The following is a 13493-nucleotide window of genomic DNA, read 5'->3' as shown; positions in this document are numbered from 1 at the left end:
GGACTCACTGTAAACGTGGACCCATCACTTTTCTAGCACTCTGCAGTGCTGGTGGGCAGATTTCTTTCCTCTGGCTGGGCCAGAGAGAAGACCTGAGCACCCAGGGGACAGGCTCTGCAGATGCAGGCACGGCTAACAATCCAGCCATGGAGCCTCTGCGCGCTAAGCACAGGCGGCGCCAGGACGCTGGGCAGCCCCTACCCCAGCGCAGAGGGCACAGAGCAGGCGTCCCTGCCTAACCCAGTGTTTGCACACATCTTTGGTTTTATTCGTAGTAACAGCTTAGGAGAAATTCATTTTTTTAAAAAAGATTTTATTTATTTGACACAGAGAGAGAGAAAGCGAGAGAGGGAAAAAGCAGAGGAAGTGGAAGAGGGAGAAGCAGGCTTCCCACTGAGCAGGGAGTCTGATGCAGGGCTCCATCCCAAGACCCTGAGATCATGAGCTAGCTGAAGGCAGATGCTTAACGAATGAGCCACCCAGGCGCCCCAGAAATTCCCAATTGTGAGATAACTGAATCAGGCCACATGCAGATTTAATGCTTCAGAACCTGCCCTCTAGAAGATTGTACTAAATTAAAAAAAAAAGATTTATTTATTTTAGAGCGAGTGCTCGCAGAGGGGAAGGGCAGAGGGAGAGAGAGAGAGAGAGTCTTAAGCAGATTCCCCATTGAGAGGGGAGCCCTGGCAGGGCTTGATCTCAGGGCCCTGAGATCACCACTGGAGCAGAAACCAAAAACAAGAGTCGGTGGCTTCATGGAAGCTGCCACCCAGGCACCTGTGACTGTACTAATTCTAATCCCACCCAAAGTGCATGAATCTTGTTTCTCTGAGCTTTGTTCAGTAATTATATTTTTTCCCCTGCTTATGTGACATAGGAAAAACTGCATTTCATCACTTTCTGTACTACATTATCACTATTAATCCTAGTTTATCTTTAACATACCTTCAATGAGTTAAGTTTCTTTTATCCTCACAACATGTCCACGGGGGAAGGAAGTGGCAGAAAATTTAACTTGTCCATTTGCATCATACTAGCTGATGATCTTTGAAAAACCCAGGCACAGGTTGCCAACAGTGGTGCATTTTAAAATCTATTTACGTTATGCTGGGTAGAAGATAACTTACCTTGCATGAAATCAGAGACTGGGGACGCTAGTGTGGGGGTCTTAGGGATGGGGAGGGAGGAGATAGTTGCTGTCTCAACAAACCGCATGTTGAGAGGACCCTTTCAAACATTTGCAAAGTTCTGTCCTTCTCTTCCCACTTTCTCCACCCTGGACTTTTCGAATACTGTGTTTTCTTTCTTCACCCATTCCAACCCACCTACCCTCTAGCACCCATCAGTTTGTTCTCTATATTTATGAATCAGTTTTTTTGGGCATTTGTTTCTTTCTTTCTTTTTTTTTTTTTTTAAGATTTTATTTATTTATTTGACAGACAGGGATCACAAGTAGGCAGAGAGGCAGGTAGAGAGAAGGATGAAGGCTCTTCACCGAGGAGAGAGCCCAATGTGGGGCTCGATCCCAGGACCCTGGGATCATGACCTGAGCCAAAGGCAGAGGCTTTAACCCACTGAGCCACTCAGGAGCCCCTGGGTGTTTGTTTCTTAAAAAAGTTTTTGTTTTTGATGGATATGTAATAACACACAAATATACTCCTGAGAAAAATAAAAGTTTCGTAAACATAACATGTTCCTAATTTTGTTAAAAGTGAATAAATGTCCAAAAAAACCTACCAGAGCTGATAAATGAATTCAATAAATTCATTGGGATACAATTGAATGAATGAATTGAATTGAATGAATGAATGAAATGAATTCTTTAAATTCAGTGGGAAACAAAATTAATATACAGAAATTTTTTGCATTTCTATACATTAATAATGAAGTAGAAGAAAGAAAAATTTTTTAAAATCCTATTTACAACTGAACCAATAAGAATAAAATATCTAGGAATAAACTTAATTTAGGAGGTGAAAGATTTGTCTGAAAATAATAAAATGCTGATGAAAGAAACTGATGATACAAACAAATCGAAAAACATTCCATGTTCATGGATTGGAAGAACCAATATTGTGAAAATGTCTATAATACCTAAAGCAATCCAGATTTAAGGCAATCCCTACCAAAATACCAATAGCATTTTTTCACAAAACTAGAATAATCCTAAAATTTATATGGAACCACAAAAACATCCCAATGTTGGATTGGGATTGCAAAAGCAATCTTGAGAAAGAAGAACAAAGCTGGAGGTATCACAATCCTAGATTTCAAGATATATTACAAAACTGTAGCAATCAAAACAGTATGGTACTGGCACAAAAATAGACACATAAATCAATGGAACAGGATAGAAAATCAAAAACTAAAGCCACAACTGTATGGTCAAAGGAAGCAAGAATATACAATGGGGAAAAGATAGTCTTCAATAAATGGTGTTGGAAAAACTGGAAAGTCACATACAAAAGAATAAAACTGGACCACTTTCTAACACCACACACAAAAATAAACTAAAAAAGGATTAAGAACCTAAATGTGAGATCTGAAACCATAAAACCCCTAGAAGAAAACATAGGCAGCGATTTCTTTAATGTCAGCTGTAGAAACATTTTTCTAGATATGTCTCCTCAGGCAAGGGAGACAAAAACAAAATTAAAGTATTGGGACTACATCAAAGTAAAAAACTTTTACATGGCAAATGAAACCATCAATAAAATGACAAGGCAACCTACTGAATAGGAGAAGATATTTGCAAATGATATATCCAGTAATGGGTTAACATCCGAAATATATAAAGAACTTAATAAACCTAACACCAAAAAACCCCCACAAAGAAACAAAAAACAACCTTTGATTAAAAATGGGCAGAAGATCTAAGGACATTTTTCCAAGAAGATATATAAATAGCCAACAGACACATGAAAAGATGCTCAACACCACTAACCATCAGGGAAATGCAAATCAAAACCACAATGAGCTCTCGCCTCACACCTGAACACAAAAAACTGAACACAAAAAACAAGCAATACAAGTGTTGATGAGGAAGTGGGAAAAAAAGAATCTTTGTATACTGTTGGTGGCAATGTGAGCTGGTAAAATCACTATGGAAAACAACATGGAGTTACCTCAAAAAATTAAAAACAGAATTACCATATGATCTAGTAATTCCACTACAGGGGTATTTACCCAAAGAAAACAGAACACTAATTAAAAAAGATACACAAGCCCCTTTGTTTACAACAGCGTTATTTACAACAGCCAAGATATGGAAGCAGCCCAAGAGCCCCTCTGTAGCTGAGTGGATAAAAAAGAGGTGGTATTTATACACAATGGGATATTACTCAGCCATAAAAAAGAGTGAAATCTTGTCATTTGCAACGATGTGGATGGACCTAAAGGGTATTAGGATAGGTGAAATAAGTCAGACAGAAAAATACAAATACCACAGGATTTCACTCATTGAAATTAAGAAACAAAACAAAGAAAAAAGGAAACAAAGCAAAAAAAAACATATTCTTAAATACAGAGAACAAACTGGTGGTTGGCAGAGGGGAGGGGTCTAGGAGTTCGGGTGAAGTAGGTAAAGGGGATTGAGAGCACACTTAGGAAGAGGAGCACTGAGTAATGTAGAGAATTGTTGAATCACTCTATTGTGCACCCGAAACTAGAACACTGTGTATTAATTATATTTTAAAAAGTGAATAAATGTGCATACGGGGCACCTGGGTGGCTCAGTGGGTTAAGCAGCTGTCTTCAGCTCAGATCGTGATGCCAGGGTCTTGGGATCGAGCCCCTCATCATGCTCCTTGCTCAGTAGGAGAGCCTGCTTCTCCCTCTCCCTCTGACTCCTGTTCCCTTACTTGCGCTCTCTCTATCTCTCTGTGAAATGAATAAATAAAATCTTTAAAAAAAAGTGTGTACATATGTGCATAAATTGAAGTGACCAGAAAAAAATGTAACAAAATGTTAACGGTAAGTTTTGCTAGATGGTTTTAATTTTTTCTTTATATTTTTCTGTAGTTTTCAAATTTTCTACAGTAAATATGTATTACTTTAATAGTTAGGAAGAACAATACATATTATAAATATGTTATTATATTATAATATAATGTATAATATAACCTAGTAATTGGACATTTAATCTCTCTGCATCTGTGAAACTCCATTCCTTACATCTTTATAACCAAAGTCAGAGGCTTATTATCAAAAAGGACAATGCAGAGACTGCAAATTCTTTTCAAACTGATGGCTCCCATCCAGTGGTGGTGTAGCCTGGAGCACTGTTTTCAAAGAAATTCTGAGACTGAGTGCTCACTGACCAGGAGACAGTGCTGGGATCCGGGAGCACTCTGGCCTGGATACCAGCACAAGCATCAGGCTGTGGATCATTCCCGAAGCTCTCTCAGGGCTATGGGGGCTTAGAGGTTGTCTGCTTGAAATCACTTACTGACTGGTGAGGAAACAGGCCCAGAGTATGAAGCAGCTTGCTCAAGGTTCTAAAGGCCAAGCCAAGACTAGACCCAAATTAAGGAGACATGGGCTTTGGTCTCTTCTCTGTCTTCAGCTAATCCACTCACGCCCATGTGAGACTCTCTACCACAGAGATCCTGTGAGAACTCCTCTGTCCTATCTGCCAGCTCTTCAGCCCTTCCCTGCTGCCCAGAGCACAAGTCTCTCCTGACTCTGGCCTCGTGGTTGGGGGTTGGGGTGGTGGGGGTGAGGTGGGGTGGGGATGTCTTCTCCATTCATACCTTCCATTCTGGTTAAAGGGACTACAAGGCTTGGCTGGACTGACTGATTTGCCCAGCAGGTGGCAGTACCAACAAGGGAGAGACCCAACGCAGGAGCACAGAAACCACCTAAATCTAAGCACAAAGTGGAAGGTTTTGTGTAGATGCTCTTATGCATAAACAATGAATCTCGGAATATTGAAAAAATAAAATAAAATTAGAAGTGCCCCCCCAAATAAATAAGTAAACAAATAGTAGATAAACAAAATATTGGAAAGAAATATCCTCAAATATTAAAAGTTGTTTTTAGTAAAGGGTGGTATTTTAAGTCATTTTCCCTTTTTATTATTTGCATCATCTGCAACGAACAAAAAATTTTCATCAAGAAGTTCTTAAAATAGTGACGGATTACTTCCATATACTGTAGGCAGAATTGGGAGTACTGAGAAGACATTAACAAATGCATATAGAAATATAATCTTCTAGGGGCGCCTGGGTGGCTCAGTGGGTTAAACCGCTGCCTTCGGCTCAGGTCATGATCTCAGGATCCTGGGATTGAGTCCCGCATCAGGCTCTCTGCTCGGCAGGGAGCCTGCTTCCCTCTCTCTCTCTGCCTGCCTCTCCATCTACTTGTGATTTCTCTCTGTCAAATAAATACATAAAATCTAAAAAAAAAAAAAAAAGAAGAAAAAAATAAATGTGATCTTCTATATTTCTTTCTATGTCATCAACAAATACAAATGTGCAAAACTAAATTTAAGATGATAGAATGCTAATCCTTCAGCGGTGTGAATATATTTAAAATTCTTATTAGCCTTATTAGAAAATACAAAAAATTACAGATTTAGTTAAATTGGGGACAAAACACCGAATTGCTGGCACATGCAACCATTTCCATGTGACATATATTTTCGTTACATTCACTTGCTTAGTGTGAAGAGGAATTACATGGATGCATAGGGGTTATGCTGTTTCATCTCAAAATAACCTAAAATTTAACACTTAGGGCATTTGTTTCCTTAATACAGGTGTTGAAATTTCCTAATTCTAGCTTATTTACTAATAAATGTGCTGGTCTCTCTGGAGTATGCATGAATGTATGAATGTATTTAGTAGGTGTTCCTTACTATAAATAACCAGTGCAAATAGATTTCTTTTCCTTTTTGGCTAAATTCTTCATTTTAACTCTCTTCTTTCTTGTATTTCCTAAACACTCATCAAATATAACCTTAATTTTTTTTTAAGATTTTATTTATTTGTCAAAGAGAGAGAGAGCACAAATAGGCAGAGTGGCAGGCAGAGAGGCAGAGAGAGAAGCAGGTTCCCCACTGAGCAAGGAGCCCGATGTGGGACTCGATCTCAGAACCCTGGGATCATGACCTGAGCTGAAGGCAGCGGCTTAACTGACTGAACCACCCAGGTGCCCCAAATATAACGTGAATTTTGAAGCCAAGGGTCAGTGTAGAAAATAATGCTGTTTGTGGAGCACCTGCTCAGGTCCTTACCTGGTATCACAGGACTGGTTTGACTCTCTGGTCCCCCAAACATGGAATGATTCCTCTTCTCCGTGTTTGATAAAGCTGGTGGCTGGTTTTGGACAGGGACTTTCAGGGACTTTTCCAAGAAGGAGCTTCCTGCTGCATCTTTGCTTGGTCCTGTGGTTCTAGACTGGGCAGTTGCTGTGTGGGTCACCATCTTCCGGTCAAGGCTCACTGGAACATGGAAGAGCTACTGTTGGTTGTTGGGTTTCTAACTAAAACCACTAAATTTGATGGGGGTGCCTGGGTGGCCCAGTTGGTTAAGTGGGTGACTCTTGGTTTTAGCTCAGGTCACGATCTCAAGGTCATAAGATAGAGCCCCATGTTGGGCTCTGAGCTCAGTGGGGAGTCTACTTACCTCCTTCTCCCTCTGCACCTCCCCCTTCCTCTCTTTCTCTCTCTCTCTCAAATAAATAAATAAATAAATCTTAAAAATAAAACCCAAAACCTAAATTTGCTGTAGATTTAATCATGGGTATTTGGGAATAATAATCATCTAAGGCATGTCAGAGCCCCATAAAAAACTTCTCTCTCTCCAATGGGTAAATTATTTTCTCTTCTCTTCCAATAATTGACTAAATGTCACCCATATATCGACAAAAACAAAGATTCTACATCCTTCTTCAAACCAGCACCTTCATTATACTTTCTGAAGTTTCCTTCTTTCTTGCAGTGTCCTTTTGTGTAGGTAGATGACATTATAAGATGGGTTTATAGTCCTGACTTAGGCACACCCAGTACACCGTAAATTTTCAAAAAAAATTATTAAAACAAAATCCTAACTCACTTCAGTTTTTTAAAAAAATATTTATTTATTTGACAGACAGAGATCACAAGTAGGCAGAGAGTCAGGCAGAGAGAGAGGGGGAAGAAGGCTTCCTGCTGAGCAGAGAGCCTGATGCAGGGCTCAATCCCAGGAGCCTGAGATCATGGCCTGAGCTGAAGGCAGAGGCTTAACCCCCTGAGCCACCCAGGTACCCCAACTCACCTTAGTTTATTTTAAAATCATAATCTTTTAAAAAAGATTTTATTTATTTATTCGACAGAGAAAGAGAGACAGTGAGAGAGGGAACATAAGCAGCAGGAGTGGGAGAGGGAGAAGGAGGCTTCCTGCTGAGCAGGGAACCCGATGTGGGGCTTGATCCCAGGACCCTGGGATCATGACCTAAACCGAAGACACTTAATGACTGAGCCACCCAGATGCCGCTAAAAACCATATTCTACACAGCTTTTTTAGGATGGGGAAGAATCTTTTAGAAAACTGAAAGCAATTTTTGAAAAAGGTAAGCAATATAAAAGGTTTGACATTTAGAACCCAGATTAAGACTCCTACTAAATGCTCACTTAATTTAATTAAGGCCTAGCTTATTCACATGAAGTTATACCTGAAACTGGGTAGAAAAAGAGCAATAGTGAGTTTGCGTTTTATTATAAGAATACAGACATCCCTTCTCCCCCGCTGCCTGAAAAGGCCATGCAGCTGACTCACAATTTTGGCAGAAAGCCTCATCAGACCCATCAGGGCACTGTTCCACTCCATCGCAAGCCAGCGTGATGTCAATGCAACAGCCATCGTCACAAAAGAAGTGGTAGCGAGAGCAAACCTTCAGGCATCCTGTTTACAAACAGTCTCATATTACAGGAATGTGGGAATAGTCAGCACTTCACCATGTTCTGTGTTTTGATTCACAAAGACTAAATGTACAGTGAAATGCTTTGGGGTCTACAGATGCAAATAATGGGGAGACACATAACAGTGTGAGCTGGAGCAACAGGTTTCTAGATAGTGAAGGATATCTCCTTGACCTCCTGGCTATGTTTTGAGGCACCACCATGGGCTCTTGTCTCAGTGGCATTCTCCAGGCAACAGTGCCTAAGAGGTGCGAGCAGAGGAGTAGCCGCTCTGGGTTTCTCCTGACATCCCTGGCTTTGCTGCCTCCCGGCTCTCCCTCTACATTCCTTCATTCATCCCATCATCTCTGTGGGCCTCCTAATGCTCTAACCTAGACAGCTTAATTAGAGACACCATTTTACACATGCTATGTCTCGTCTTGTTTCCTAAGTAATAATTTTTGCTGAGATTAACTCTCTACTATTGAACTCTTGTTTGTTAACTATCATATATCCTTGGTGCTCTCAAGAATAACCAAGATCTTTAGTTACTAGCTGGTACAAATTTGTTTTCCTTAAATAAGGACAAGTGGTCTCCAAAAAATTGTCCAAAAAATTGCCTCCCGTTTGGAGCTGTTAGGAGTTTTTAATCTACAGTGTGATTCATGGGAGTTACCTGTATTTTCTTAAAAGACATTCCCCCGCTCCAGATTAAGCCAACTTTGCCAAACTTAGCTATACAACAACTGCAGGACAACTTTTACTCTGGTTAATGCAGACTAAAGGTTATCAGGCTAGAAGTAGCTCTAATGGAACTTCATAATTTACTGGGTACAGGAGGAGCTAGACTCTCAGGACATGGGAGCGTAGTAGATGATGATATTCTACTGAAACAAATGGTTGAACCCAGGTGAAATCCTGGATACATATTCCTTTGGAAGGCCGTTAAATTGGGGCCTGGGAAAGGATTCCCTCTGGGTACAAGGCAGTTTGAAAATACCTTGACCCAGAAAGAAGAAGAGAAGAAATGGTGTAGAAGCTCCTGAGAAAGAAAAGGAAGCAAAGAGCTTCAGTTATGACCAAAGATTTTGGCCCAGAAGGGGGAAATTCCTTCTGTTTCAGGAATGGAGCTTAGAAAAAAAGTGAAGGGAAACTAGGTTACCCTGCATACCAAGCAGGATGTAGCTACTGCTCACATTGTTAAGATCATGACATGAAAATCCCAAATATCTCAAGGTTTTACTTATTCATTTGTAGTTTGGGAGATAGATTGGTATTTGTAACTTATCCATTCATTTCTAGATTAGTGGTCTCTAATTTTTTTTGACTGCCCATCTGATCAATACATATAGTATTATATATTATACATATTAGTAAATACATATCTCCATCTAGAAATAATATGCATATACTACTATACTAACATATTAAACACATTATAAAACTACTAAAAATTTAAAGGAGGAGATTAAAAATTACTAAAAATATAAATTCAGGTGTCTTCTTCTCCATCCTAAAGATGCTATCCCTGGGGGATCCTCTTTGGAGACCACTATTCTAGATCATATTGGAGATGTTTTTTGGCTTGGCATTTGAAGAGATGATTTTCCCCCAAGCTTGAAAACATGCAGCCTCTATATCCAAAGTCAATCACATTATTATCACATAAGCAGGGGTACATGCTTGTCTGTTTCCCCCAGAAGGTACACCCTTGGTTACCATTACAACTGGATTGTTAACTGCAAGGCCACTATGTATATAACAGAGAGGAGAGAAACACCTCTCTATCCCCACTCTGGTTTTCAGTGTCTCTATGTGGTGTTTTTTCACTTTAGTTCATAGTATGTCACTCCAGTCTAGGGGGGAGCAATTCCATATTTGTCAATAACAAAGACATTCTTTTTTATTTTTCTATATAAAGTTACATACATAAGACCTATATCCAAGTGGTCTTTCAGTAACCAAAAGTGATTCATGTAACTTTCTGCCACTTCAAATACATTTTATTATCATCTCGGAGAAAGGCCAGAAATGGACAACTGGTAATTGACCTTTGGAGCCCTGGGAAATTGGTCTGAGCAAATAAGCCAGGCAAATGCCAGGCTGGTGCAGCGTTGGTCATCACCTGGGACCTGTGCTTGTATCCCTTTCTCCCTCCCAGGCACCTTGGTTGTATAGAAGCAATCCCTTTCCAACTTCTGTAGGGAGAGTGGGGTATTCCTGCCTTCCTCCTGTGAGCTCTTGACTGGCTCTCTATGCAGGTGACCCTGGATCCCAGGCTGATAGCAGTCCTCCACAGGGAGTGAGTGGCCAGAGCTGAGGCCGTGTTTCCAATGGCCCTGCTGCAAGCCTCGCACGCCAAGGTACCCAAAAATGTTTTCATTTTTCAGAGTTTATTTATTTATTTATTTATTTATTTAAGTAATTGCTCTACCCAATGTGGAGCTCAAACCCATGACTCCGAGATTAAGAGTCATGCAGTCTTCCAACTGAGCCAGCCAGGTGCCCCTCAAAAACATTCTGAGTAATTGCCGAGCTCTCCCTTTCGGCTGCACTAAGTCAGTGACCTAGCTGGCATCCGGGCTGGCTCGGATTCCTGACCCGGACGCTCCTCGTATTTGCCATCATGGCTTCAGAGGGCGGCAGTGGCTAGGAGCTTGGTGCCATGCCAGTCCCCAGGCAGTCACCCTCCTTCCTCCAGGGACACTGGAACCTGGGTTGGATGGGGAGTCAGCCAGCCAGATTCAGGATGCTACTTGTGCTCTCTGTCCCTGCGGAAGGCAAATTATTAAGGTTGCCAAGTTCTCAGGATTCTAAAATCTTGCTTTGTTTCCAGTACACATTCTGACCTATGTGGGATGGAAGACAAGATTGGCGACATACAGTCATTTTCCAATCTTTTTACCCCTATTCCAACTGCTGGCTTAATTACCATCTAATTACTGAGTAATCAGGGATGGCAAAGACAAGCTGTGGGTTTACTAGAGCCGTGGCTAGTGACCATGAAGGCTCACTACGTGGGGGAGGGTCCGGGGCCAGGTCTATGGAGCACGCCATCATCCGCCCAGAGCCTAGTACAGCCCCATGCACCCCGTGATCCTGCAGACACCGAGAGTAGCTGCGGACCGAAGGACAAGACCCTCAGATACACACTTATCTGTGCATTTCTCCAGTAGGGAGTTGTGGTGGACTTCCCTCTGCAATACCTCTTCTTTAATGCTCTCAAGTTCCATACATATATTTCTTAAACTTGATGAGCTAATCTTAGAAACATAGGTGTTGGGGAAAGTAAGAAACATAGATAAATGAGAAGAGTGAGTTTATGTCGTGCAACAGAGTGTGAGACCCATCACATACATGTAAAGCTAAATTATTAGTGTATCTGTCTAATGTGTCCATGAAAAATTTTAAATAGTCCTTTTAAATTGACATACACAATTTAACAGGACTATTAAAATCTTTCATTTTAATTTGTTTTAAATACGCTTCTTAGCTGCACTCTCTGAACATACATATCATACAGACTGCTTACCTTTAAGCAAGATTCTCTCTGGGAAAAACCACATGATTGACTTTTGTAAAAGCAAGTCAGGTAAGATGAACCTAGACGGCCCTGTGGTTCACAAAGTCTACTCTTGCCCCCGGAGCCTCCACTACCCCAACCTAGCAGTGCCACAAAGCCCCAAATGTAATGGAGCCTATTTTTGTCACAGCTTTAGAGGAGACTCTTATTTAACAACAACCAAAAATAGAATGGAAGAGGGGTGCCTGGGTTGCTCTATTGGTTAAGCGACTGACTCTGGATCTCAGCTCAGGTCTTGAACTCTGTGTATGAGTTCAAGCCCTGGGTTGAGCTCCATGCTGAGCGTGGAATCTACTTAAAAAAAAAAAAAGAAGGGAAGAGCCCATGAAATGCAGTCAGAATATCAAATGCCAGTGTAATACCATCCTTCCATGAAGAGCTGGTGTTGGTTGGCCACTGTGAATGCAAGGGAAGGACCTTCCTCTCACCTCCCGTGGAGAAGGCCCCTGGGAACACTGTCACTGAGACGTTGTCGGAGCTTCTCTGCCCGGCAGTGTCCATCACCGTGAGCTGAAAGGTGTATGTTCCCTCTTGTAAGTGGGACAGCTTGAGGGTTCCTGACTGAGGCACCTGACACCCGAACAGGAAAGAGCACATTCAGTAAAGAGAGAAAGGCATGGAGTCCAGCAGCCCCCACTAGCCTTGAAGTAGTCCTGTGACTCGCCTCTCCATTCCTGGTCCAAGGATGTGAACTACTAAATCACATGTTATTTTGGCAGTTTGCCCCACTTGGAATTCACAATGCTCAATTTTATCTGGGCTGATACTATCCTTGACTGACAACCCTTCACCTGTCCTTAGCAGCCGCTGTTCCAAACCTCTAACTCCTCCAAGCTCCACACTCAGTGGCTGGTGTCTTCCTTCTCAGCAGATGACCTCATCTGCTTTGAGAAGAAAATCTGGAATGTAATTTCAGCCACAAGTATGGCTCCTGCACTCCCCTCATGCTGGGAATGCACCTGTATCTGTAGCTGTTGTCACCTCCTTTCCTCCAGTCACAAGATGAGCTATTGCTCCTGCGCTCCAGGCCAATCCTCCGCTTCCCTCTCTGACCCTCAGAACACTGACCCATTAAATAACTTCTCTTTCTGATGGCTCTGCTATCACTATGCTCAAGTTTCTCTGGACCTAAAACAAACAATATCAAATAAAAAACCCTACACTCCAAGATCATCTCTAGCCACAAATCATATCTCCTTTCCATTTCAATGTACCTTTTCAAAACCTTGTTCATGCTGCACTTCTGCTTCCATTTGCTCCTTTTCCATTTGTCTTTTATCCCACCCATCTGGTTTCTTTCCTCACCAAACCCCTGATACTGCCCGTAGAGCTCACTAACAGATCTAGCAAAGGTCACCAGGCTGTCAAGGTCAATAGTACTTGCTAGCCTCGCCTCCCACCAGCTCCCTGTCCCCTGGCCCTCTTACTGTGTTTTATAATGTTGGCCACTCCCGCGTTCTGGAACTTCTGACATCCCTGGCTTCTGTTTCTGTGTCTGAGTTCTCCCAGCTGTTCCTTGCTGATCACCCCCAGGGACTTCACTTCTGCTCACTTCCCAAACCCAGGGTCCCTTGATCCTTCATGCCTCCATCCTCATGCCACTTTTCAAGCAGCCTCCTGCTCATGGTGAAGGGCAATCGCTTCTGAGGCTCAGCTGTGATTTCGGGAGTCATGTTTAGATGCTCAATCCAGCTACCATATTTTTCAGCCCTCCCAAAGATACTATAATGGTTTAATATCCTATTTTTCCAGGAGAAACCCTTTCTGCTTAAATGAACTAGTCTGGAGAGCGGCTACAAATGAATCCTGACCATTACCTGGTTTATTACAGGGCTGCACTAACGCTCTTGAAGGCACAGAGAATTGCTGCCCCATGAGAACTATCCGACGGGGTTTGTATTCATGAAATCCTAGAACTGAGGTTCCTGCACATGACCCTGGCTTTGAGGCTTTGTCAGGACTATATACACACACCAGCAGAAGGCGTTACCATTACTCAGAGGCAATGGAAGGAGATACAATCGTTGCCAC

The 13493-nt window shown here is 41.9% G+C and overlaps 1 protein-coding gene across 3 annotated transcripts in view; it reads right to left on the bottom strand.

The window, feature by feature from the left end:
- The window catches only part of LRP11 (LDL receptor related protein 11), a 46879-nt gene that overhangs the window by 11187 nt on the left and 22199 nt on the right, over window positions 1-13493 (bottom strand). Inside the window, exons 3-5 of one of the 3 annotated variants that reach the window (XM_082730285.1) lie at window positions 11825-12032; window positions 7758-7883; window positions 6236-6442 (exon numbers count right to left, since the gene is read on the bottom strand). In XM_082730285.1, the coding sequence (XP_082586411.1) occupies window positions 6236-6442; window positions 7758-7883; window positions 11825-12032 (541 nt within the window). The remainder of the gene's footprint in view (window positions 1-6235; window positions 6443-7757; window positions 7884-11824; window positions 12033-13493) is intronic. The other 2 variants (XM_082730286.1, XM_082730287.1) reach the window with 2 other exon arrangements.

Source organism: Mustela nivalis (assembly GCF_964662115.1).
Source record: "Mustela nivalis genome assembly, chromosome: 5".
NCBI lineage: Eukaryota > Metazoa > Chordata > Mammalia > Carnivora > Mustelidae > Mustela > Mustela nivalis.
This window is presented reverse-complemented; position numbering and strand designations above follow the sequence as displayed.